The sequence below is a fragment of the Crocuta crocuta genome, unplaced genomic scaffold, assembly GCF_008692635.1.
Source record: "Crocuta crocuta isolate KB4526 unplaced genomic scaffold, BGI_CrCroc_1.0 scaffold25, whole genome shotgun sequence".
NCBI classification, from domain to species: Eukaryota; Metazoa; Chordata; class Mammalia; order Carnivora; family Hyaenidae; genus Crocuta; species Crocuta crocuta.
In genome coordinates this window covers 14,388,986-14,414,672 of record NW_027532015.1, presented here as the reverse complement: position 1 = coordinate 14,414,672, position 25,687 = coordinate 14,388,986, and the positions used below count along the sequence as shown (strand labels likewise).

Sequence of the window (25,687 nt, the reverse complement as noted above, 5' to 3'; positions counted from 1 at the left end):
TATTTTTTGCTTTTGTTGTCTTTGCTTTTATTTTATTTTTTTTTATTTTTATTTAAATGTTTTATTTATTTCTAGGAGAGAGAGAGAGAGAGAGAGACAGCGTGAGCAGGGGAGGGTCAGAGAGAGAGGGAGTCACAGACTGAAACAGGCTCCAGGCTCTGAGCTGGCAGTCAGCACAGAGCCCGACGCGGGGCTCGAACCCACGAACCGTGAGATTGTGACCTAAGCGAAAGTCGGACGCTTAACCGACTAAGCCACCCAGGCGCCCCTTGTTGTCTTTGCTTTTAAAGTCAAATTCAAAAACTTGTTGCCAAGTCAAGGGGTTTACAATCTATATTTTCTTCTTGGAGTTTTATGACATCAGGCCTTGCATTCAAGTCTTTAATCCATGTTGCGTTGATTTTTGTATATGAGATAAGATAGTGATCCAGTTTCATTCTTTTACATGTGGCTATCCAGTAGTTTGTATTTTTATTTATATTTTTCTTTTCTTATTATTTTTTTAAATGTTCATTTAATTTTGAGGGAAAGGGTGCAAGCAGGGGAGGGGATTTAGGAGAGGGATACAGAGGAACCAAAGTGGGCTCTGCCCTGAGAGCAGAGTCCAATATGGGGCTCAAACCCACAAACCATAAAATCATGACCTGAGCTGAAGTTGGATGCTTAACCAACTGAGCCGGCCAGGTGTCCTTGATTTGTGTTTAGATCATTCTGCCTGCTGTGGGAGAATAGATGGCAGGCAAAGTTGGGAGAGCAGCTTAGAGTATCTTGAAGTAATCTTGGCAAAAGATAATGGTGACTTAAAATCTAAGAGATGTTGAGATGGAAAGATTCAGCACATATTAGGTTGAACTTTATGAAACTGCACGTAGTTTACTTTGGAGATAGAAGGTAAGATTTGCTGATAAATTAGGAATGGCCATGAAAGAAACAGAAAAATCAATGATTACCCCTCGAAAACAGGATCTAGAAAAGCAGGTGGACAATGGCTTAATTTACTGAGATAAAGGAAGAGGAGGTAATTTGGGATAGGAAACAATCAAGAGTTATATTGGAGATGTCTCCTGTTAGACATTCAAATGGAGATGTTAAGTAAATAGATTTAGGCTTGTCCCCCTCAGGGAAGTGTTTAGAGTAACAGACACAAGTTTGGGAGCTTTTGGCATAAAAATGATATTAAGAGTTTGGGGGCAGATTAAAATTCTCCAGAGAGAGTATATAAATAAAGAAGAGGCTCAGAAGAAATTCTAGAAGTTTGAAAGAAGAGAATCCAGCAAAGGAGATTGAGAAGAAATGGCCAGTAAGATAAAAGGAAAACTAGAAAAATATAGCATCTTTGAAGTTGAAAGAAGAAAGTAATTCAAGAAGGAAGACATCCCCACGTATTGCTGGTAGAAATGTAAAATGTTGCAGCCACTTTGGAAAAGTTGACAGTTTTTTAAAAAGTTAAGTGTAATTTTACCTACATTTCATCATCAATTACACTCTTAGATAATTAACCAAAAGAGATGAAACTATAGGTCTACAGAAAGACTTTTAAGTGAATGTTTATAAGCAAAAAGTAGGAGCAATCCAAATGTCAATCAGCTGCTGAATGGATAAACAATGTGGTATGTCAATACAATGGAATACTGTTCAGGAATAAAAAGGAACAGTTTGACACGTGCTACAACATGGATGTGTCTCTGAAGCGTTATGCTAATGAAAGAAGCTAGATGCAAAGACTGTATAATGTATAATTTCATTTATAGAAAATGTCCAGAACAGGTCAATCTGTAGAGATAGAAAGGAGATTAGTGGTTATTTGAGGTAGAGGATGAGTATGGGAATTGTCTGCAGATGGACACAGAGGATCTTTTTGGGGAATGATGGAAACCTTCTAAAACTGAACTGTGGTGATAGCTGAACAGCCTTGTAAAGGCACTAAAAATCATTGAATTGTACACTTAAAATGGGTGAATTTTATGGTATTTAATTGACACCTCAGTGAAGGTGTTTAAGAAAAAAAGAAATGGAGCTGCTGATATTCCCTAAGCTATAAAAAGATGAAAAAGTATTTCCACTGTAAAAATAAGAAGAAGTCAGAGAAACCACAAAATCAGACTTTCTGCAAACCCATCAGAGAGCTGAGGAGGCAGGGCAAACAAGTTGCCTGAAATTCAAGGAGAGAGAGACCCTTCCTTCCAAGGACTCCTTCCAAGACTGCTTTTCTTGTGGCAAAGCAAAGGAAGAAGAAACAACTGCTATACAAATAGGAAATCTAGTGGGGAAAATGGACATTGTGTGAATAGATGAGGGATTTCAGCTGAGAGATAAAAGTATAAGAAAGAGTCAAGTGAAAAAAGTAATTTATTTAAAGTACAGTATCAGAGATGCAGTCCTTCAGTGTTCCCATCAGAAGTCTCATCAGTGAGTTTAGAGACAGATAGGTCACGAGGAACTACCCACACTGAAATAATAGGAGGAAATAAGAATGACGGAAATAAAAGAGAGCATCTAGCATCTGTGGGAAAATATCAGATGCTCTTTCATATATGTAATTGGAGTCCCGAAGAGGAGAGAGAAAATAGGGAAGAAGAATATTTAAAGACAATTTCCCAAAAATAATAAAAGTCAAACCACAGATTTGAGAATCCAAGAGAACCCCAAGCAGGATTTAAACAAACAAACAAAAAACACATCAAGGCACATATTCAAACTTCTAAAAACCGGGGCGCCTGGGTGGCTTAGTCGGTTAAGCGTCCGACTTTCGCTTAGGTCATGATCTCGCGGTTTGTGGGTTCGAGCCCCACATCGGGCTCTGTGCTGACTGCCAGCTCGGAGCCTGGAGCCTGTTTCAGTCTGTGACTCCCTCTCTCTCTGACCCTCCCCTGCTCACGCTGTCTCTCTCTCTCTCTCTAGAAATAAATAAAAACCTTAAAAAAAAAATTTAAAAAAAACTTCTAAAAACCAAAGATAAAAAGAAAATTTTAAAGGCAGTCAGAAAAAAAAAAATGTTATACCCAGAAGAATCTAGGTAAGAATTACAGCAGACTTCGTGTCAGAAACTATGTAAGCCACAAGACAGAGAGATGTCTTTCTTTTTTTTTTTTCAAATAGTTTATTGTCAAATTAGTTTCCACATAACACTCAGTGCTCATCCCCAAAGTGCCCTCCTCCATGCCCATCCCCCCCTCTCCCCCACATCCATCAGTCCTCAGTTTTTGTCAGCATTCAAGAGTCTCTCATGGTTTGCCTCTCTCCCTTTCCCCCACCATTTCCGCCCTTCTTCTCCCCCTTGTTCCTCCGTCAAGTTCCTCCTAATCCTCCTATACGTGCAAACATATGATATTTGTCCTTCTCTGCCTGACTTATTTCGCTCAGCATAACACCCTCAAGGTCCATCCATGTTGCTACACATGGCCAGATTTCATTCTTTCTCATTGCCATGTAGTATTCCATGGTATAGATAAACCACATCTTCTTGATCCATTCATCTGTTGATGGACACTTAGGCTCTTTCCATGATCTGGCTATTGTGGAGAGTGCTGCTATGAACATTGGGGTACATGTGCTCCTATGCCTCAGCATTTCTGTATCCCTTGGGTAAATTCCTAGCAGTGCTATTGCTGGGTCATAGGGGAGTTCTATTGTTAGTTTCCTGAGGAACCTCCACACTGTTTTCCAGAGGGGCTGTACCAGTTTACATTCCCACCAACAGTGTAGGAGGGTGCCCGTTTCTCCACATCCTCGCCAGCATCTAGAGTTCTCTGATTTGCTCATTTTAGCCACTCTGACTGGCGTGAGGTGGTATCTCAGTGTGGTTTTGATTTGTATTTCCCTGATGAGGAGGGATGCTGAGCATCATTTCATGTGTCTGTTGGCCAGAGAGAGATGTCTTTTTAAAGTACTGAATGAAGAATATAGAGGAATCTTTTGACTCTAAAGAAGAAATAAGGGAATTTCAGACAAATGAAAGCTGAGAGCACATCTGTGTTACAAGCAATGGTAGAAGAAGTCCTGTGAGAAGAAATATACTCAGACCACATGAAAAGAAAGAAGGGAAGGAAAGAATCATGGGAAGGAAGGAAGCAAAGAAGAAAAAAAAAAAAGAAAATACAGTAAAACCTTGGTTTATGAGCATAATTCATTCCAGAAACATGCTTGTTAATCCAAATCACTTGTATATCAAAGCGAATTTCCCCCATAAGAAATAATGGAAACTCAAGGTGATTCATTCCACAACCCAAAAATACTCATATAAAAATGATTATAATGCTGTAGTATAATACATAAAAAATACAAAATATAAGGAAAAAATAAATTAACCTGCACTTACCTTTGAAAACCTTTGTGACTGGTGTGAGGGAGATGAGAGAGGAGGGTTATTGTGTAGGACAACTTTCACTATCAATGACAGAATCCCTACAATCTATTGGCCCAGTGGAATCTTTTTCTTTTCATGCAGCTTTAACAAGGAACCTATCCAATGACACTTGCTTTTGCCTCCTTTTTAGGATTTCACAGAAATGTGACATTGCATTGTCATTAAACAGATTCATTATTCACACTGTTACAGCTTTATTCAGGTGGTGCTTTTCTACAAATCTTGCACAGTTTCCCACATTTTATATATCTCTGTAATCTCATTTGAAGTGAGGGATTCCTCCTCCTCTCCTCCTTCTCTGCAGACAAGAGATGCAGACATAATCTGCATCTTCTTACAAAATCTTGCAATTTCAGCCATCGCACACCTCGTTTGTTCTTCTTGATGACTTCCTTCTTAGCTTCCACCATAATCATCTTCTTACTGCCTTTCCTTTCAACCGTTTTCTGCATGGGGGCTATTGTATACACTTGCACAGATATTGACTACAGTACAGTATTAATAAACTCTTGTCATATACTGGATTTAATGTAATTAGCAATAAGACAGCAGAGGAAAGAATCTATATCTGCAAGCAGCCTGACCTAGAATGAAGCAAAGCATTCCTAAGCTTACTTTTGTATGGAAAAGCAAAGGACTGTCCATAGGCACTTTGAAGTGACAAAAAAATACTGTAGTGCCAGTTGTGGGCATCTTCCAGTGTTCTGAAAAAATCACTGATTTCTGCCAAGCACCATGGCCCGGGACCAAGCATCTGAGCATGGGAGATGATCACCCACAATCCCACAATGAGAGAGAGAGAAGAACCATTGGCTCAGTTACGATCATGTGATACTGTGCATCACATACTACTCATATTGCAAGACATTGCTTGTTTATCAAGTTAAAATTTATTAGAAATGTTTGTTCATCTTGTGGAAAACTCACAGAACATGTTACTTGCAATCCAAGATTTTACTGTAACTGGAAGTGGCAAAAATGAAGTAAATATAGAAGACCATTTTAAACTTAATGAAAGGTTTTACCTAAAACAAAAATAATATCGTTTGCAATATATTTGCATACAGGATATTATAGAATTCATAGTATATGCAAAAGTTAAGTGTATGACAAAAATAAAACAAGGAGGAATTGGAAGTACACTATTATAAAGTTATTATTATGTGTAAAGTCATATAATATTTGAAGGTAGATTGTGATAAACTCAAGATGTATGTTGTAAATCACATGTTAACCTCTAAGAAGTTTTAGAGAAGGACCTATAACTATTAAGCTAATAGTGGAGATAATTATAAAAAATAATCAATTACCTCAACATAATAAAGGCCATATAGAAAAATCTATAGCCAACATCATGGTGAAAAACTGAAAGCTTTTCCTGTAAGATCAGGAATAAGATAAGGATGCTTGCTTTCACCATTTCTATTAAACAGAGTATTAGAAGTTTTATTAGAGCAATCAGTCAAGAAAAAGAAATAAAGGCCACCTAAATTGAATAGGAAGAATTAAAATTAATCTCTTTGCCAAGGACATGATCTGTGGAAGACTTTATTTATTTTAAANCACACACACACACACACACACACACACACTCTCTCTCTCTCTCTCAGAAATAAATGAAACATTTAAAAAATAATAATAAATAAATAAAGTATTTCAAAATTATATTAAATGTAAATGGTCTAGGTATGCCTGGATGGCTCAGTGAGTTCAAGTACCATGTTGGGAATTGAGCTTACTTAAAAGAGAGAGAAAGGGAGAGAGAGAGAGAGAGGAAGGAAGGAAGGAAGGAAGGAAGGAAGGAAGGAAGGAAGGAAGGAAGAAAAGGAAGGAGGGAGGGAGGGAGGGAAGGAAAGGAAGGAAGGAAGGAAGGACGGACGGACGGATGGACGGACGGACTAAATGTAAATGGTCTAAACATCCAAATTAAAGGACAGATTGAAAGTAGTAGATATGTGAGATATGTGAGAGACTTTGAGGAACTCACTAGGTCCAGACTTTGTGACCTATTGGATTTGGGGCCAAAGAAGTTTTCTAACTCGAAGTTCTAGGATCTAGTTAACTTTCTGTATATTTTCAGTGACGATTTGTCTATGCTTCTCCCTGTGACTTCATCTTTAAAAATGTATTATTCTTTTTTTTCAAACTAAGATGATGACCTCAACCAATATGTCTTTTTTATGTATCTAGCATGAGCACATTTTAACACAAACATTTATATTATTTATATTACTAATTTATGTTTTTGCCAAACAGCATTAAACTCCTCTATAGGGAGATATGAATCAAGTTCTTGGTGCTTGTCCCTGTTTTTCTCGAACTTATTTTATCTCAGTTATCTATTGCTATGTAACAAACTCTCCCACGACTTAATGGCTTAAACAATAATTTTCTTTGCTTACAATTCTATGAGTCAGCAATTTGGGCTGGGCTCAGCCAAGCAGTTCTGTTGGTCTCACCTTGGGTCCCTCATGTGACTCCGGTCATCTGATGACTTACCTAGAGCTGAATGGTCTAAGATGGCCTCACTCACGTGTAGGTGTAGATTTGCAACAGGACAAGAGTAAAAGCCACCAGGCATCTCCAGCGCTAGACTTAGAAGTTCACACAACAGTCTGTCTGTTGCAAAGCAAGCCATGAGGCCAGCTCAGAGTCAAAGAGTAAGAAAACTAGACTCCACTTCTTGATGGGAGTAGCTGCAAAGAATTTGTAGCCATTTAAAAATCTATCACATTAACCTTTTGTTGGTATAGTCAGGAGTTTAACTTATTTTTGACATATTTATCCTTTATTCTCACAATATGTGGTCAGGTTTACTGATTGCATGTTAATTTCACCCTTTGTTCATATTTTATTCTCTTAGAAGATATCTTTCTCTCACCTTTTAGAAAGTACCTTTCGATCTGTTTTTAAAATCTTGTTGTCTCTTGTGATCTTAACAGCCATAAGACTTTGCTGAAGTTACTTTAGGACTTTGTGTCTTAATATATTCTTTATCTTAAAAGAGCTTTATCTGAGTTCTTGTATTTGTAATGCCTTTTTCTTTTTAGCTTCTCTTTTCTTCGAGATCTGAAAAATGAGATCCAAAAGCATTCTTATACCTCCTTTCTTCTTGACAGATGTAAGATCTTGCCTTTAAAGGCTTAAAACTTGACAAATAAGTACCTAGGGTCATTCTTTGAGGATAATTGCTGAGAAATGCTCCATGCCCTCTCTTGTTAACCAGGCTGAAGTTATCTTTCAGTTCAGAAAATTTTTCTTTGATTTTTTTCCCCTCTGATCATGATTTGTACAGCCCTGGCATTTTCTCTTTTTTCTCTAATCCTTATTACTTCTAAATTGGATACCCTTGTTCTGTTTTTAGGCATATGATTCTAGACCTGTAAGATACCCGTTTGTATAATTAGAGTTTTCTGTATTAATATATTTTTAGAATTCCTGACTTTGTGCTCTGCAGTATCAACTTTGCTCCTTTGAATGCTCATTGACATTTAATTTAGTGCTTATAATCTGAGTATAGGTTTACGTATTGTTACACATTCCTTGTGGGTGACAGTTATTTCTCTTCTTAATCTCTTTTAAGGTAGACATTATTAGTTTATTTCAAAATATAATCTCTATATATTTCATGAAGTTTATCTTTTTTTTCTCATGATGAAATTGGGAAATTACATTCAGAAGAAAGAGAAAAGATTACCCATGGTCCTGCCACTTTAGAAAGAATTTCTGGGATGCCATAATAATATGTTTCTTTTCAGTCTTTTTTTTAGAAATTTTTATTCGAAGTGTAACATCCCTGTTGGAAAATGCACGTATTTTAAGTGAGCAGCTCAATTAAGTTATCAAGAAAGGACCACACCTGTGTAACCTCATTCAGGTTAAGATACAGAGTACTACCAGCATCCTAGAGAACTCTCTTGTGTTTCTTTCCACATCTTGACCCCTTATCCTTCCCCAAAGTAACTACTCTTCCAGTCATTTTCCATATGTGTATGTATTTTTCATAGTTCTGGTTATGTGGCTGGATTTCTCTTCTAGGACTCCTAAAATTCTTGATAAATATAACCTCAAATGAGTGGATATCCTAGGCTATCCATGATAGGAACATGTATGAACTAAAAAGATTTTTTTTTAATAGGGCAAGAGAAATTTTGTATATTTTCATTTTGCTTCAGTGGAAGATGCTTAGATTTGGTTCTGATTTAAACTAGTTCTATAGATGTGTTCTTAAAAGTATCTTTGACTTTGTTGACATTTTAGTAAGAAAATATTAGCAATACATACATATACTGAAACATCATATTGTACACCTAAAACTAACATAATGTTATATGTCAGTTAATCTCAATTACAAAAATAAAAGTATAATGAAATTTTTAAAAATTAAGTATCATTTAAAATTTCAGCTCAGGAGCCTCTGGGTGGCTGGCTCAGTCAGTTGAGCATCTGACTCTTGATTTCAGCTCAGGTTATGATCCCAGGGTTGTGGGACTGAGCCCTGTGTCAGGCTCCACGCTGAGTGTGGAGTCCGCTTGAGATTCTCTCCCTCCCTCCCTCCCTTTCCCTCTCCCCCTCTCTCTCTCCCCACCCCTTCCTCTGTCCCTCTCCCCTATTCACACACTCTCTCTAAATTAAAAATATATATATTAAAAAATATTCTCTTTCTCCCTCCCTCTGCCCCTCTCCCCCACTCCCCAGTTCTCATGCTCTCTTTCTCTCTAGAAACTAAAAATACATTTTAAAATACTAAGCTCATATTTTGATTCAAACTTTTATTCCTACAATCTTAGATGTAGGTTGACAGTGGACAAAAATATTTTTAAATTCTCAGTACGAGGTTGGAAAATTCGATTTTAGAAGAAAACCAGCATTATTGGTAGTTAGGATAACCATATCCTTTTCGCTTTTTATCTGAGGTGATATTTTCTGCATTTGTCACAGACTGGCTTTAGAGTTGAAAAAGAACATGTGCCAGAAGCATCCCGTGTCCTCTAGCGTTTGTCTCTGTTGTTTCCTCTTTGATGCTTTCATAGTTTTGTGACTTTCAGCTTAAAATTATATAACAAGGGCCAGTTTTCCCCCAGCTGTAAAGCATCCCCAGGCTCAGCTCTGTAGGATCTTGGATGTGTTCCTAAGGCGGGTGTGTTACCCTCGGTCTACTGCCCACTGTGCTTCATGGACAACCCTTGCAGTGAGAACTTCCAGAATTGTTCTCACCATAGTCTCTTCTGCCTCTAGGAGCCCAATCTTGAATCATGCACTTTTCTTACTCATTGTCATTGTTTCTGAAAAAACAGGCAAAATTGCTGACTTGGCACCCTACAGATTACTTTTAGAAAAAATTTCATCTGGGCCCTTGGTTCTACTCAACTTAGCTTTGAAGTCGCTTTGATTTTCTCAAAAATCAAATGTTTTGTGTGCATTCTTCACATCTTTTCTCAGCTTCCACGGTATCATGAACACTCTGGACATTTGACCTTACTTCCTACTTAATTGTAAAAATAGACAAAAATGAAAATCTTCTTGGGGCGCCTGGGTGGCTCAGTCAGTTAAGCGGCTGACTTCGGCTCAGGTCATGATCTCACGGTTCGTGGGTTCGAGCCGTGCGTCGGGCTCTGTGCTGACAGCCAGCTCAGAGCCTGGAGCCTGTTTCCGATTCTGTGTCTCCCTCTCTCTCTGACCCTCCCCTGCTCACACACTCTCTCTCTCAGCAATAAATAAAACATTTAAAAAAATACTTATGTTCTATCTCTGTTTCCCCCTCTCTCCACTGGGCTCCTGATTTTCTCTGGCTTCCTCTTCCAGGTCTTTCCTCCCTCATTTGTGCAGTGTTTTAGATCTTCGTTCAGTTCTGTTCTCTGCTTTCAAAACTCACTTGACCTCACTCTCCTGTCTCCCTACCAGTAAATTTGGGTTTTCTTCCATTATTAGACATCAAGAATTAATAGGTTTGCCTACTGCTTTTAGTTTCTCAAAATCATCATTCTCTTTTTAAGCCCCTACGTCAGTCTCCCTTTCATCATTCAGTTGAAGTTAAGTCCACAAAGGTCACCAGTAAACTCCTGAAAACCAAGTTAGCCTTTTCTCAGTCTCATTTCTCCTCTATAAGTTTAAAGAAAAATCTTCCCCTTCTATCTCTTTAATACTGATAGTGCTAACCTCGTCTTCCTAAGCTCTTTGCCAAATGTCTTTATCTCCTTTGCCAGTTTCTTCCTTATAATCCTTACAAAGGTAGACATTCTTCAATATCCAATTCTAGTCCTCTTACTTATATGCCCTTTTTCCTTGAAGCCGTCATTTAATTATATGCTAACTGGTCCCTAAACTCTTTGCATCATTCCACTGATTCTCAACACTGCTTCTCGGGGGAGAGCTTTCCATAATGCAAATCTGTCCTTTGTTGGTGGCTTCATTTAAAGGTAGGAACAAGACCAGAGTAACCATCTTTACTACTGATCATCACATGGTTCTAAAAGGCATCGCCAATAAGTAACAGAAGAAAACAAAATGGGATATTTATATCCCATTAAAAGGTAGAAATATTGACATGTCGTTCTTCATATCGACTCCGGATGATTGTCAGTGTTATAATCCAAACAATAATTTTAAAGCCTATTTAAAAATGAGAGAGTTCAATAAGATCAGTAAAAGTAAATGTGCAAAAGTGAATACTGTGTAGATGTCAGTAATCATCAGTTAGAAAATCAAATGGGAAAAATTACTTTTGTGGGGCAGCGACTATGTGTGCATGTGTGTTCATTTGTGTGTTATACGCAGAGGAATAACAATTTTAAATGTGCAGGATTCTAGATAAGGAAATTATGTATCTTTATCAAGGGACCTTTCAAAAAGATTAGAATAAGTGACCAGACCCACCATGCTCCTGCAACAGAGGACATTTTTGTTTTTGGTTTGTTTGTTTTCTCGTTGCTGTCCTGTTTTATGCATTTCTCATCTCGTCAAGATGGCATTCGCCTCCCAGCAGGTCTTTATCATTTTGGAACTTATGATCAGCCACTGCTGCAATGCTCTTCAGCTACTCTGACTGTTATCCTTCTGCCACGCTAGTTATGTCTGTTTTAATTTACAAATCAGCACAGTTAAATTATCACCTTTAGCATGTCCCCATTACCTTCAGGACAGACTCTGAATTCTTAATCTTGCTTTTAAGATTCGCTATAATCTGTATTGCTTACTTTCTTTTTTTAAAAATGTGTATTTATATTTGAGAGAGAGAGCGCACGTGGGGTAGGGCCAGACAGAGAGGCAGACAGAGGACCCAAAGCGGGCTCTGCACTGGCAGCAGAGAGCCTGCTGTGGGGTTCAAACTTACGGACTGTGAGATCATGACCTAAGCCAAAGTGGAATGCCTAATGGACTGAGCCACTCAAGCACCACGTATAATCTCTATTGCTTTCTAATTTTCTTTCCCATTATCCTATGTAATCTCTCTATTACCTACCAATTATATGTTGTTATTTGTCATCTCTGTATTTCTTCTGCCTGTACAAAGTAGTTCTGCCTTTCAAAGTACAGAAAAAGTTCTTCCTTTCCTTCTCTCCTTTTCTTGTTTGCTTCAGTAAATACTGGAGTGCCAATTCTCTGCCAGGAGATACATAGTAGATTAATGCAATTTTCCTGATACATATGTACTAAATAAATATTGAATGAATGAGTGAGTGAGTGAATGAATGAATGAAAAGAGCTTTTTTAATATATCTGTCAACTCTTTCCTTACTTTTACTTAAACTCCATAATCATTAACATGATAAATTACAGCCAGTCAGAGTGGCTAAAATGAGCAAATCAGAGAACGCAAGATGCTGGCGAGGATGTGGAGAAACGGGCGCCCTCCTACACTGTTGGTGGGAATGTAAACTGGTGCAGCCCCTCTGGAAAATAGTGTGGAGGTTCCTCAGGAAACTAACAATAGAACTCCCCTATGACCCAGCAATAGCACTGCTAGGAATTTACCCAAGGGATACAGAAATGCTGAGGCATAGGAGCACATGTACCCCAGTGTTCATAGCAGCACTCTCCACAATAGCTAAAACATGGAAAGAGCCTAAGTGTCCATCAACGGACGAATGGATCAAGAAGATGTGGTTTATCTATACCATGGAATACTACATGGCAATGAGAAACAATGAAATCTGGCCATGTGTAGCAACATGGATGGACCTTGAGGGTGTTATGCTGAGCGAAATAAGTCAGGCAGAGAAGGACAAATATCATATGTTTGCACGTATAGGAGGATTAGGAGGAACTTGACGGAGGAACAAGGGGGAGAAGAAGGGCGGAAATGGTGGGGGAAAGGGGGAGAGGCAAACCATGAGAGACTCTTGAATGCTGACAAAAACTGAGGACTGATGGATGTGGAGGGGGGTGGAGGGGGGATGGGCATGGAGAGGGCCACTTGTGGGGATGAGCACTGGGTGTTATATGGAAACCAACTTGACAATAAACTATTTGTAAAACAAAAACAAAAACATGATAAATTACATTCTTCTCTCTAGTCACTTCCTACTATAAGTTGGTAGAGTAGGTAAAACATATTCTTTCTCTAGCCCATAATTTAATATACTTTGACATAATAACCAGGCTGCCTTTTCCAAATTTAGAATTGACTGTTAGAGATTTTTTCCATTCTTTCTGTATCCTTCTGCTTGTTTCTTTTGTTCATTTTTACTAAAGAGGCCATATGTCATACAGATAATTACAGTAAATTGAACAAGTTTCCCAAGGGCAAAAGCAATTGTCCACAAAATTGAGAGAAAAGAGTATAATGAGAGAAAAGAGTATAAATAGGAAATGGGAAACTTGTCAGACACTAAATCTCTTACGAGGACAATAGGAACTCTTTCTTATATTAACAGCCATATTGAATCATTTGAAATAAATTACCTTATCAGTGGCCTGTGTAAACATTTCAATACAATGGAAAGAACTGATAAAATTAAGGAATATAAGTGCATTTCCTAAATTACACATGTATTTAAAGCTATTTTCATTACAAGGTTTCCTTTTTCAAAATTTGCATTTATATAACCATTATTATTCTGGATGTTCTATAAGAGGTCTTATTTGATCCACCAATGGTATATTTTTATTATAAACTTTCTATTGACTGGATTTGTTTCTTTAATATCCTTGGGCCTGCTGTAGAATCTAGCACATAGGAAACACTGAAATATTTGTGTAATACAGTTGCTCTCAAGCATTCCGTGTGTGACAATGTCATGGTGTGTATGCCATAGCTGTATTTGGAAATTAATAGGCTATATTGATAATAGATTCCTATTCCATTTTTTAAGAAGCCTTCATTATATGTTTTAAAGAATTGACATAGCGGGAAACTCACATTTCTAATTAGTGTGCTTATTTGTAAAACTTAGAACTCCTTGTTTTGCATTTAAAAGTGAAAATAAAATAACTAAAAATATAACTTCTATGGAATTTTATCTTATTAGTCATTGTTCACTAGGTAGAAGATAGAAGATTTTAAAAATAATGATGAAGAAGCTTCTGTCTTCAGGTTTTACGTTAAGTAAAGAAATACAACATTTTGACAGACTGCTTTTCCTGTGATGTTGATAACGTTAGTTCTGAGTTTTAATGAGAAGATTTGCATTTTGATGTCGGATTAAAGAAAATGCAGACAGCATAGGGATGACATGTACTACGGCAGAGGCTTGCAGGTTAAGGAATCAATTTTCCACTTGAATATCCTTGGGCAGAAGAGGCAGAGCCTGGAGGTTCCGACCCTGTGGTGTCCACATGCACACTCACTGTCAGGGGACAGGGTCAAACAAGATGGGCGTTGGCAGCCAGCCTTCAGGAAACTTTAGACGGGGGCCAGACACGAATCAGAAAAAAAGCCCATCTCCAAAGCTTAAGAGTTTCATCTGAAGAGTTACAATGCGATTCAGTTGTCTTAAAGTTAGAGCTCTTAGTCCTTCATTGATTTGTATTTATTCCAGTGCCTAGAACACTTGCCTTCTCTCCAGTGTGTCCCCACCCCATGAACAACAGCAACAACAAATGCTGTCTGTCCGAGGCATACTTCTCCTTGAAGCCACAGCTTAGATGATATATCTTCCTGAATACATCCGCTTTCCTCACGTTTATTTATGGTGACCCCTTCCCTACTTGGACTGGACGCTATAATTCCTCTATCGTTGCCCATATCTCACCGCATTGTTGGTGTCTGTTTACTTGTTCATTTCTCCGCTGGACTCCAGGTCTGTCGGGTCAGAGATCAGGACCATCTTGTTTACCATAGTGTCCTCAGCTTACTTCTAACAGAGGACATGCTCAATAAATATTTGTTAAATGAATGAATTACATATATATGAATTGCGTTTTATATGACTTTGTAGTACAGAAGAATATTTGATGGCCAGTTCCTGGAACGTAAAAGAAAGCTCTGTGAAGTCTCTTTAAATAGTATTCATGACACTCAAAAGTCCTATAAAACTCATACAACCTATGCCTTCACTGAGATCTCCGACCTCATACCTGACTAGGTGCTCCTCACCGTGTGTAAGACTCTACCCCAGATAATCCTTGGAGCAAGAAGACATGCTCATACATGGCTTCATTCATTCATTGATTCATTTATTCATTCAACAGTATTTACTAAAGTTTTCCATATATAAATCATAAGGAATACAGATTTGATCAAGAGAGATAATTGCTGACTCTAAAAAAAGAAAACCCTATTCAGGTTTAATTATACAAAAATGTTTACTTCCATATATGAATGTTGTTAGAAGACAGAAACTGTATTAGCCAGCATGGCTTCATTTTCTTCCTGGTCATTATAAAGCACAGAGCCTAATTTATTGCACAAATGTTGTAATGTGTTCAGCTCTAATGCCTGAAAGATTTTGTTCCATGTGTCCCCTTTAGAACAGACTCCCTGCCCCCAAATCTGTATTTTATTTTGTCCTGTGCATTTATCTCGAAACCACTTCAGTCCATTTAGAACTCAACAGGATGGCGTGTGTGGGTGGCTCAGTCAGTTAAGCGTCCCACTCTTGGTTTCGGCTCAGGTGGTAATCTCAGGGTTCGTGAGATCGAGCCCTGCTTCAGGCTCTGTGCTGGGCATGGAGCCTGCTTAGGATTCTCTCTCTCCCTGTCTGTGCCCTCCTTGCTCATGCGTGTTCTCTCTCTCTCTCTCTTTCAAAATAAATACACTTTAAAAAAAAAAAAGAACTCAACAGGGTGCAAATATCAGATGAAATAAATAAAAATATTGGTTTTAACCATAGCTTACATGATTAATAAAACTTTCTCATTTGTTTAAGTAGAAATTCTGGATACTGGCTCAGGCAGAACAGGAACAGGAAGCTACATAAACTCTGGGTGTAGGATGCTTCAGGGAGGGCCAGGCTTTTTTTTAAAGATAGTTCAGTCATGTTTCTTTTTCCTTAGTTCTCCCAATTCACTATCTTCCTACCACATATCAAGCTACCAGATTTGAACCTTAGGTTTTAAATAAATATGAAAATATGACACATGATGTTTTCCATTATATTAGTGACAAATGAACTTCTTTCTCAAGAAAGGAAGGGAATTCTCCCTCAAGAATATTCGAATCCTGGGGTGCCTGGATGATTCACTCAGTTAAGCATCTCACTCGATTTCTGCTCAGGTCCTGATCTCATGGCTCGTGGGTTTGAACGCTGCATCAGGCTCTGGGCTGACAGCGTGCAGCCCACTTGAGAGTCTCTCTCTCTCCCTTTCTCTCTGCCCCTCTCCTGTTCACTCATTCATGCTCTCTCTCTCTCTCTCAAAATAAATAAATAAATGGAAAAAAAATACTTGAATCCTGCTAAATTTTGGGTTGTTTTTTTAATAGGCAGTAAAAATTTCCTGCATATGACAAAAGCCCAGTTAATTAAATTGATATACATCAGAGGTTCTGTATCAGAGGTTCTCCATTCTGGCTCCATTTTACAATGTTTCCTAGGTGATCATAATACTTATCTGGGAAATGCTCTGGATTAACGTTTTTGAGAATCTGAGGAAAATGACTGATTCTCTCTACGCTTCCTCCAAAATGTATATACACACAAAATGCTGCATATAAAGACTCTCTCTGAATTCCCTCTGTGGACTTGATCTGAAAGTCCTAGGCTGTACATCAACCCTGGGTGATACCAGTAAAGATGACCTCAGTACCACATTTTGAGAGCCAGTACTTTGAGGATGGGGACCAGCCTTCTGTGCGTTCACAAGTCCCCCAGGTGACTCTAAAGCACACTAAAGCATGAGAACCACTGCCCTAAAGAAATGCTTCCAGAAAACCACAGTTGAATAGTATGTTTTTGGTATTTGAAGGTTAGATGTTTATTTTTAAAACAGCCATATATGAAGAATGACTTTGTATCTTTTATAAAACCACTCTTTTGGCACTGAATGACTTTTGTGATAGAAACATATCATATTTTCCTCTTATAGCCAGTCAAGTGCTAGGAAAAATTTTATCTCTTCTGACAAACTTGTAAAATGATCATGATATTTGTGTTTCTTACATTATCAGTTGCTTTTTTTTTTTTTTATACCTTTGCTACCAGGAGATGTTGAGCTCAATTTCATGCCCAATTTTAGCAATTATTCTTAGCTTTTTTTTCCTCACATAATTATCTGCCTATTCTTCCATTTCATGTTTGTTCTTTTAATGAAATGGCTTTTGTTACTGTGTTATCTCCTATGAGAAAGCAAGTGTTCTTATGTTCCATAGAAATAATGGTTACCCTGTCAAGGCAAATAAGCTATATTCCTGTATGTGGCCATGTTAAAGGATATTTTTAAGATAGCAATCATGAGTCTCACACAGAGGTATCATGAACATGGATCAAAGATTTATGCAACTCATGATAGATTTTGCAACTGTCTCAGAAGAACCAAAGAACAGACATATAGGCAATCATAGAATGCTGAGATAAATTTACTAATAGGTGCAAAACTGGTCAATAGCCACAGGACGATAAAGTGTAATGGTTGGAATTCTCTCTGGGGGATAGGAGGAAGCATCAATTGCATGTCCACAGGACAACAATCATTTGCAACTTTAATGGGTGAGAATCATTTGATTACTATCAGTTTTCTATGACTTTCAGAGTTGTAAATTAATCCAGTCAGAGACGATGAAAAGCATAGACCCCTATAGAATCAGGTAATCCTGTGGGGCCCTAGGACGATGCCAGAATTTCCCTGAAACAACACCTAGCAATCTTTTTGCTGATGACCGTCTTTCAGTTTTCCTTACAGCAAGATAATGGGCAAGGAAGTGAGTCCTCATGTAGGAGACTGAAACTGAGAAACAGAATCTTTGGTAGATGAGAAAGGAGATACCATATTATCGCCTTCTCATTCTGTATCCCGAGTCTGGCCTTGAAGGAGTCATCATAGCCAAGAGTGGCTTCCTGGAGACTGGAGGGAAAGATAGCTTTTGTGGTGAAAAAGCAGGATAGAAGCTAGGAAAGATTCCTCACTTTGTTCGACCAGCTAAAGAATGAGTCAGCCTCTTCCTTCAAAACAGATTGTTTATATTCATGTCATTCACTTTACCTTTCTATCTTTTGGTCTTTTTCTTAACCCCCTTTTTTTTTAGCAAAGTCTTTTTTTTTTAATGTCTTTCAGGCTGGCCTCAGATGGGTAATAAGGGACATTAAGAAAGAGCCTGTGTTTACTCTTAGTCACAGAATTAAGTGGGAAGCAGAGCCTCCAGAGGCCACTGAGGTAGTGGTGGTGGTCATTAATGAGAGCCCTACCCACCACTTCCAGGGACCACATAGTCGTCTTTCCTTCCCAGGAAGTCTGCTGTGACTGCCTACGTCAGTGAGTCAGGAGCCTCTTGGTTGGTTTAGTAAAGTGCTTTTCTTCTTATATTATCACTACTACTACTACTATTACTATTACTATTACTAATTGTTTTAAGTAGGCTTCATGCCCAGTTCAGAGCCCAGTGCTGGGCTTGAACTCACAACCTCGAGATCAAGACCTTAGCTGAGATCAAGCGTTGGACACTTAACCAACTGAGTCACCCAGGCATCCCATTATTGATTTTTATTGTAAGCTTTTATTTTTTTAGTTTTTTAATGTTCATTAATTTTTGAGAGACAGAGCACAAGTGGGGTAGGGCAGAGAGCAAGGGAGACACAGAACGGGAAACAGTCTCCAGGCTCTGAGCTGACAGCACAGAGCCTGATGTGGGGCTTGAACTAGCAAAGCTATGAGATCATGACCTGAGCCAAAGTCGGATGCTTAACTGACTGAGCCACCCAGGTGCCCCGATTATAAGCTTTCTTAAACTTGTAGCTGGGGGTTAATAAATTAGTTAATGGAGAAATAATATTTGCATTAATTTGAATCAACTATTCATAATTCTGTATCATTGCAATTTGGGGTCTTTTTGATTTACTGATTCATGGATTTGTGAACATTTGCTGATTCATTGACCTTGACATTTGTTAGTTATTATAAGTTCTGAGTAAATAACATATGGAAAGATCTAGCACTTGAAAAAATATACATAGATGAGGTAGCAGTAAATAATGATCTTTGTATCTCGTGATATAGAAACTTATAATTCTGTCCTGCTAGTACATAGAAATACAGTTGATGCTGTATATTAATCTTACACTCTGAGACATTGCGATACTCACAAGGTTTTTAGCACATAGTTCCTGAGCACCATGGGCTTTCTTCACTTCATGTTTTTTTGATTTTTTTAGACTTACATTTCCTTGTCTCCCATGTCTGCCCCTAAAGAGGGCCAGTGTGAATGCCACAGCATTTGTGACGTCTTCTGATACCACTTGGATTCAGATAGTCCCTCCTCTGAGTCTCTATTGGAACGCTTGCCACTTTGGGTCTTGTGTGAGCCATTCCGTGAAGGCAAGAGCCGGACTTTATCTCCTTTCTATATCCCCACAATACCTAGTACCTAGGCTTGTGCTTTGGGTCCCAGTGTAGGAATGGGTTTTTTCAATATTTACCTTGGGACTTAGAGGGGATTATTTGGTTCAGGGGTGAGGTGGGGACTGAGGTGAGGTAGTAGGGGCAGGAAATCCTTACAGGCAACTTCGCCTGGAAACAGTCCCTGAAATGTATCTTAAAAAGGGAAAATAGACCTTCTTCCTATTTAAAATAATGTTTACCAGTGTGTGATCTACTCCCACTTAAAGTGACTTCGGCTTTTGTTGCCTATCGGGAATGTTTGTAGATTATGTTTCTTTTCTTTCCTTTTTTCTTTCTTTTTTTTTTTCTATTTATTCTCCAGCTAGCTAACATACAGTGTAGTCTTGGCTTAAGGAGTAGATTCCAGTGATTCATCTCTTACAGATACTACCCAGTGCTCATCCCAACAAGTGCCCTCCTCAGTGCCCATCACCCATTTTCCCCACCCCCATTAACCCTCTTTTTGTTCCCTGTATTTAAGAGCCTCTTATGGTTTGCCTCCCTCTCTGTTTTTATTTTGTTTTTCCTACCCTTCTCCTATGATCACCTGTTAAGTTTCTCAAATTCCACATATGAGTGAAATCATGATTTCTCTGACTGACTTATTTCACTTAGCATAATACCCTCCAGTTCCATCCACGCTGTCGTAAATGGCAAGATTTCTTCTTACTTCCTTTTTGTTTTCTAGGTGGCTGATTGTGCTTGGGATGAAACGATAAAGATATATGATCCTGTTTGCCTCACTATGCCTGCTTGAGATACACTCCTCCAGTCAGAAACAAAGGAGATTGGCTGAGAACTACTTAACAGGAAATAAATGAACTATTAATGACATAGATATTATGCTTTTATATGCTATGCAGTTTTCAAATTTGAAAAATTGACCCTGGAATCAGTTTTGAGGCAGCTGATTAAGACTTTGGCTCACCGTATAAGCCTGGTACATAAGCCATATTTCTTAAAATCCTAAGAAATAATTGATGTGATAGAATATCTTTTAGTATCCATTAAACTGTAATCTCTGTGTTGTACAATGGGTTAAAATATGGGAGATCTGTATATTATATTGATAGTGATAGATTTCATTTTTAATTTGTTATTTTTGATATAAAATATCACTGCTGTCAGTAAAAATCAAAATAAACTACATCTCTTGATTACCTATGATTTTATGACATCCTATCAAAGTTACTTTTTCTAACATAGTATATATATGAATACAATGCTATATATAATATAGAAGTATCTAAGATTCAGTAACAGGGCTCTAATATTGATTTGATTTGATTCAGCAATATTTATTGAGTACTATGTTCTTGACATAGAGACTGAATGAGACTATCTCAAGGATAGGTAGCATGGTTTAAGAACAATGGAATGCTATGAGTTAAGAGCTTACATGTTTTTTATATTTATTCACATCTTTTTAGATAGTATAACTTTGACTCTATATTTCTCTTTCCTACTTCTCTGCCATCAAAATAAAAGAAAAATTGGTCTCTGGGAAAAAAGTCTTAGGTCCTACTAATTTCCAAGCAGTTGCCCTTGAAACTAGCCCTAGGTAATGCTATAAACCCTCCCTAGTACCTCCCTAAATCTCCTTGAAAAATCCCTAAGTGTAGATGACCTGTAAAAACAAAATGTGTGGAAAGTGAAAACTGATAAAACAAGCAACTATATAATATTACATTTTGTTATTAAATTTTTAACAAGTTTTTGGGGATTTTTAATTTTTTAAAATGTTTATTCTTTTTTTGAGAGAGAGAGCACAAGCAGGAAAGGGACAGAGAGAGAGAGAGGGAGACAAAATCTGAAGCAGACTCCAGGCTCTGAGCTGTCAGCACAGAGCCTGATACGGGGGATCGAACCCACGAACCAGGATCATGTCCTGAGCAGCAGTCAAAGCCCAACCCACTGAGCCACCCAGGCACCCCACTGTGGTCTTTAAAAAGCAAAATATACTTGTAGTAATCACAACAAAAATAAATTAGAATATATGTTTGTTATGTTATCTAATTTACATATTTACATTGCATATTTATTTACTTGTTCCAGAAAAAAATTGACAGCTTACAACATGCAAAATAAGATCACATAAAAGATAGAAGAAAAGGAGACATAAAGTGAAACCATGACTGGGGCTTAAAAATCTATGCCTCGGGGCGCCTGAGTGGCTCAGTCAGTTAAGCATCTGACTTCCACTCAGGTCATGATCTCACAGTCTGAGTTTGAGCCCTGCGTTGGGCTCTGTGCTGACAGCTCAGAGCCTGGAGCCTGCTTCAGATTCTGTGTCTCCCTCTCTCTCTGCCCTTCCTCCCCTCACATTCTGTCTCTTTTTCACTCTGAAAAATAAATAAACATTAAAAAAAAATTTTTTTAATCTATGCCTCAGAGTCCTTTAGCAAGTTGTTCCTTGGGGCACCTGGGTGGCTCAGTCAGTTAAGTGTGTCTTCATTTCGGCTGGGGCCATGATCTCCTGGTTCATGAGTTGGAGCCCCACATCCAGTTCTATGCGGGACGGTGTGGAGCCTGCTTGGGATTCTGTCTCTACTCCGCCCCTCCCCTGCTAGCTCTCTCTCTCTCTCTCTCAATAAACATTAAAAAGAAAGAAAGGAAGGAAGGAAGGGAGGGAAGGAAAGGAAAGAAGGAAGGAAGGGAGAGAGAGAGAGAAAAAGAAAGAAAGAAAGAAAGAAAGAAAGAAAGAAAGAAAGAAAGAAAGAAAGAAAGAAAAGAAAGAAAAGAAGGAAGGAAGGAAGGAAGAAAGAAAGAAAAAGAAAGAAAGAAAGAAAGAAAGAAAGAAAGAAAGAAAGAAAGAAAGAAAGAAAGAAAGAAAGAAAGAAAGAAAGAAAAGAAAGAAAGAGAAGAAGGAAGGAAGGAAGAAAAGAAAAAAGAAAAGAAAGAAAGAAAGTTAGTTGCTCCTAGGAACATAATTGGGTAGCCTCCTTGAGTACACAATTCAGCTCCCAAGACCTAAAGGCAAGGACTTCATCCTAGTCCCTGGTGTGGCCCTAGTACCATGCCTGGTGCATAGAAGGTAGCTCAGTAAATATTTGTTAATGTTTATTTTATTTATTGATTGTTTTTGAGAGAGAGAGTGCGCTCGTGTGCGCGCACGCACGTGAGCGGGGGAGGGGCAGAGGGGGAGAGACAGACTCCCAGGCTGGCTCTGTGCTGAGAGTGCAGAGCTTGATACTGGCCTCTGTCCCACGACTGTGAGATCATGACCTGAGCCGAAATCAAGAGTTGAAAGCTTAACTGACTGAGCCACCCAGGCGTCCCAACTCTTTTCAGTTCTTAGACCAACCAATACAAATTGTTTTTGAGAAGTCCCATAAAGAGGACACTGCTTTTTTAACATGAATATAGTGTAAGGAACAAGGAACTCAGACACATCCTTCGAGCTGTCACGATGACGAAGTTCATCGATCTGTTTCTCACTTCCCTCCAGAACTAGTGACGTCACACTAAGTACAGTTCAGAAAAAGCAGGTTCACAGTGGGTGCTCTCTGTATCAGCCAGATTTATAATAGACCCTTAAAAACACTTAACCCAGATCACGTTTACAGTGTGAACTCATATTTACAATGAAATGAAATTGCTTGCTTATTTTCCTTTTATGATGCAAGAGAATTTATTAAAATAATCTGTCATGTATCTTTTGAAGCAAAGACTTGCGATTTAGAAACTAACATCTCTTGATTCTTCCACCCTCAATTTTGAGGTTGTTAGAGATGTGTGGAACAGTAACCCCATAATACTTAACCCAGGTCCTTAGAATCTCTCAACAGGAGAGAGTGTGGGTTTATCCAGTGGGTTTCCTGGAGTTAAGATTGGGAAACCAGAAGTAAAGGGGCTGGATTCTCTCCTGAAAGAGAATTGCCAAGATTATTAAACTCTTGGTAGTTCACAAGCCAGGCAGCCTCTGGACGGTGTTTGCCTCTTGGCTGTTCAGCTCTTAGCTTTCATCCTGCCTGCCTCCCCAGCTTCTTCTGTGATCTGGGCACAATGTGAGGTGGTTTCTGTATGTTATTTCTTTGATTTTTATAATGTCCCTGCTTGGAAGCCCTCCTGGGTTTTCTGGAGAAAGAAATGAAGGCCCTCGGGAGTCCTAAGAGCCAACAGGTATGAAGCTAGAATGTGAAACCTGCTCTGACTAGATCTGAACCCACGGTCCTGCCACATAGCCTTCCTTTCCTAGGAATCACAGGAATCGGCCCGCAGAGAAGTAGTAAAGGTGTGGAGCTCTCTGGTGACTAGCTCTTGATCATTCCTGAGGGAAGCAACAAAATGGAGTCTCCAAGTCTAACTTGCTAAGAAGCTGCCCCAGGGCTCTGGAGTGACCCCACCAAGGTTGTCATCCCAAGGGAGATCCAGGCTGAGAGCCAATTGCCTCTTCTGCCTGTGGCACTTTTTAACTGACCAACTTGGCTATAGTTTGGCTCTTCTCAAAATGAACTCAATAATTTCTTAGCAGGCCTCTTGTTGAGTGAGATAATCCACTTAAATATTTTTTACGTCCGGAATACTGGAGTCTGTGACTCTGCCTTCCTCAGCCAGGTCTCCCCATGACCCTTGTGCTCGGTGTCTTCTAATCAAACTCCTTTTCCTCATTAATGGGCTCCTCTGGCACATGCTTTCTCATGCGCCAATACTGTCCACCAAGGCGCTCAAGCTAAAGACCTACATACCATTCTTGTTCCTTTCCTTTTTCCCATCTCTCTGCTCCCACATGCATCACATAAGTCCTGTCCCTTGTACCCCTAAATACTTCTCCATTCTGTCTCCTGCCTTCAATCCAACCACTACTGCCCTGGTTCAAACCATTGTTAAGTTTTCTCTGGACACTCCCAGCAGATGCTCCGATCCCTTCCTAAATGAGGCGTCTGTTTCTGGTTTTGTGCCCTCAGAGCCATCCTCGCGAACACAGCTGCTGGAGACAGATCTAAAAATGCCATCTGATTACATCAATCTGAGTGTAAAACCTTTCCCTGCTTATAGGATTGCCCACAGGAAAAAGTTCAAGCTCACTCTTTCACACAGCTGTGATCCTTTGGGGCTGGCCCCTGGCCCTCACTGCAATATCACTTCTCTCCATGTGGTCACCAACTTTGTGCTCCACGCCCATGTGCTCACAGGCTTCCCGAATAAATAATGCAGGTTTTCATTTCTGTCTTTGTTCAAGGCAGTCCATGTGCCTGGATTGCCCTGTTCTTGGCTCAGTGAATTATTTATTTTTTATTATAGTTGATACATAATGTTACATTAATTTTAGGTACACATTGGTTTGACAAATTCATACCCATCATTTGAAAGTCATGTGAAATGGCTAAAGAAAAAGACTGATAGCATACAAAAATTAAAATAACAAAACACACCATTAGCAAAACTAAAAGAAGACATAGTAGAAGGTACATTTGCAACATATGTAACAAATTGTTTAATATCCACAATTTATAATGAGCTTCCAAAGCTCACTATGACAACAATCAAACATAAAAGTGAGCAAAGGATAATAATAGATAATTGACAGATGTAAAAATGCAAATGTTTAATACAATTTAAAAAATACCCAAACTTTGTCTAATTGATGATAAAGAAGTGAAAATTAAAAGATCTGATTCTTTTTTTTTTTTTTTTTGCTTATCAGTTTGGCAAACAATAAAATATTGCTAATATCCCATATTAAAGTGGGAGCACCATTATATACCTTTTTGGAAGGCAATTTGGCAATAAAGATTTTATTTATTTTCAACTTTTTTTTCAAAGTTTTACTCATGTTCTAGTTAGTTAACATATAGTGTAATATTCTTTTCAAGAATAGATTTTAGTGATTCATCACTTACATATGACATCCAGTGCTCAACACAAATTCCCTCCTTAATGCCCCACACCCATTTAGCCCATCCCCCCCCCCACTTCCCTCTATCAACCCTCAGTTTGTTCTCTATGGTGAAGAGTCTCTTATGGTTTGTTTCTCTCTCTTCTTTCCTCTTCCTATATGTTCATCTGTTTTGTTTCCCAAAGTCCACATATAAGTGAAATCATATGGTATTTGTCTTGCTCTGTCTGGCTTATTTCACTTAGCATAATACATTCATTCTATCTCCATCCACATCGTTGCAAATGGCAAGATTTCATTCTTTTTGATAATTGAGTAATATTCCATTGTGTGTATATACATCTTCTTTATCCATTCATCAGTCAATGGATATTTGGATTCTCTCTATAGTTTGGCACTTTTTTTTTAAGGTTTATTTTTGAGAGAGAGTGAGAGAGAAACTGAGTGTGAGTGGGAGAGGGGCAGAGAGAGAGGAAGACAGAATCCCAAGTAGGTTCCAGGCTCTGAGCTGT

General features: G+C 38.5%; 1 protein-coding gene across 1 annotated transcript in view; it reads left to right on the top strand.

The window, feature by feature from the left end:
• Positions 1-20,501, top strand: part of PEX7 (peroxisomal biogenesis factor 7) — a gene marked incomplete at its 5' end in the record, with an annotated part of 78,721 nt that extends 58,220 nt beyond the window's left edge. The window contains one exon of the mRNA XM_077776016.1: positions 20,025-20,501. Coding sequence (XP_077632142.1) covers positions 20,025-20,093 — 69 coding nt within the window. The remainder of the gene's footprint in view (positions 1-20,024) is intronic.
• Positions 20,502-25,687: the final 5,186 nt, after the last annotated feature.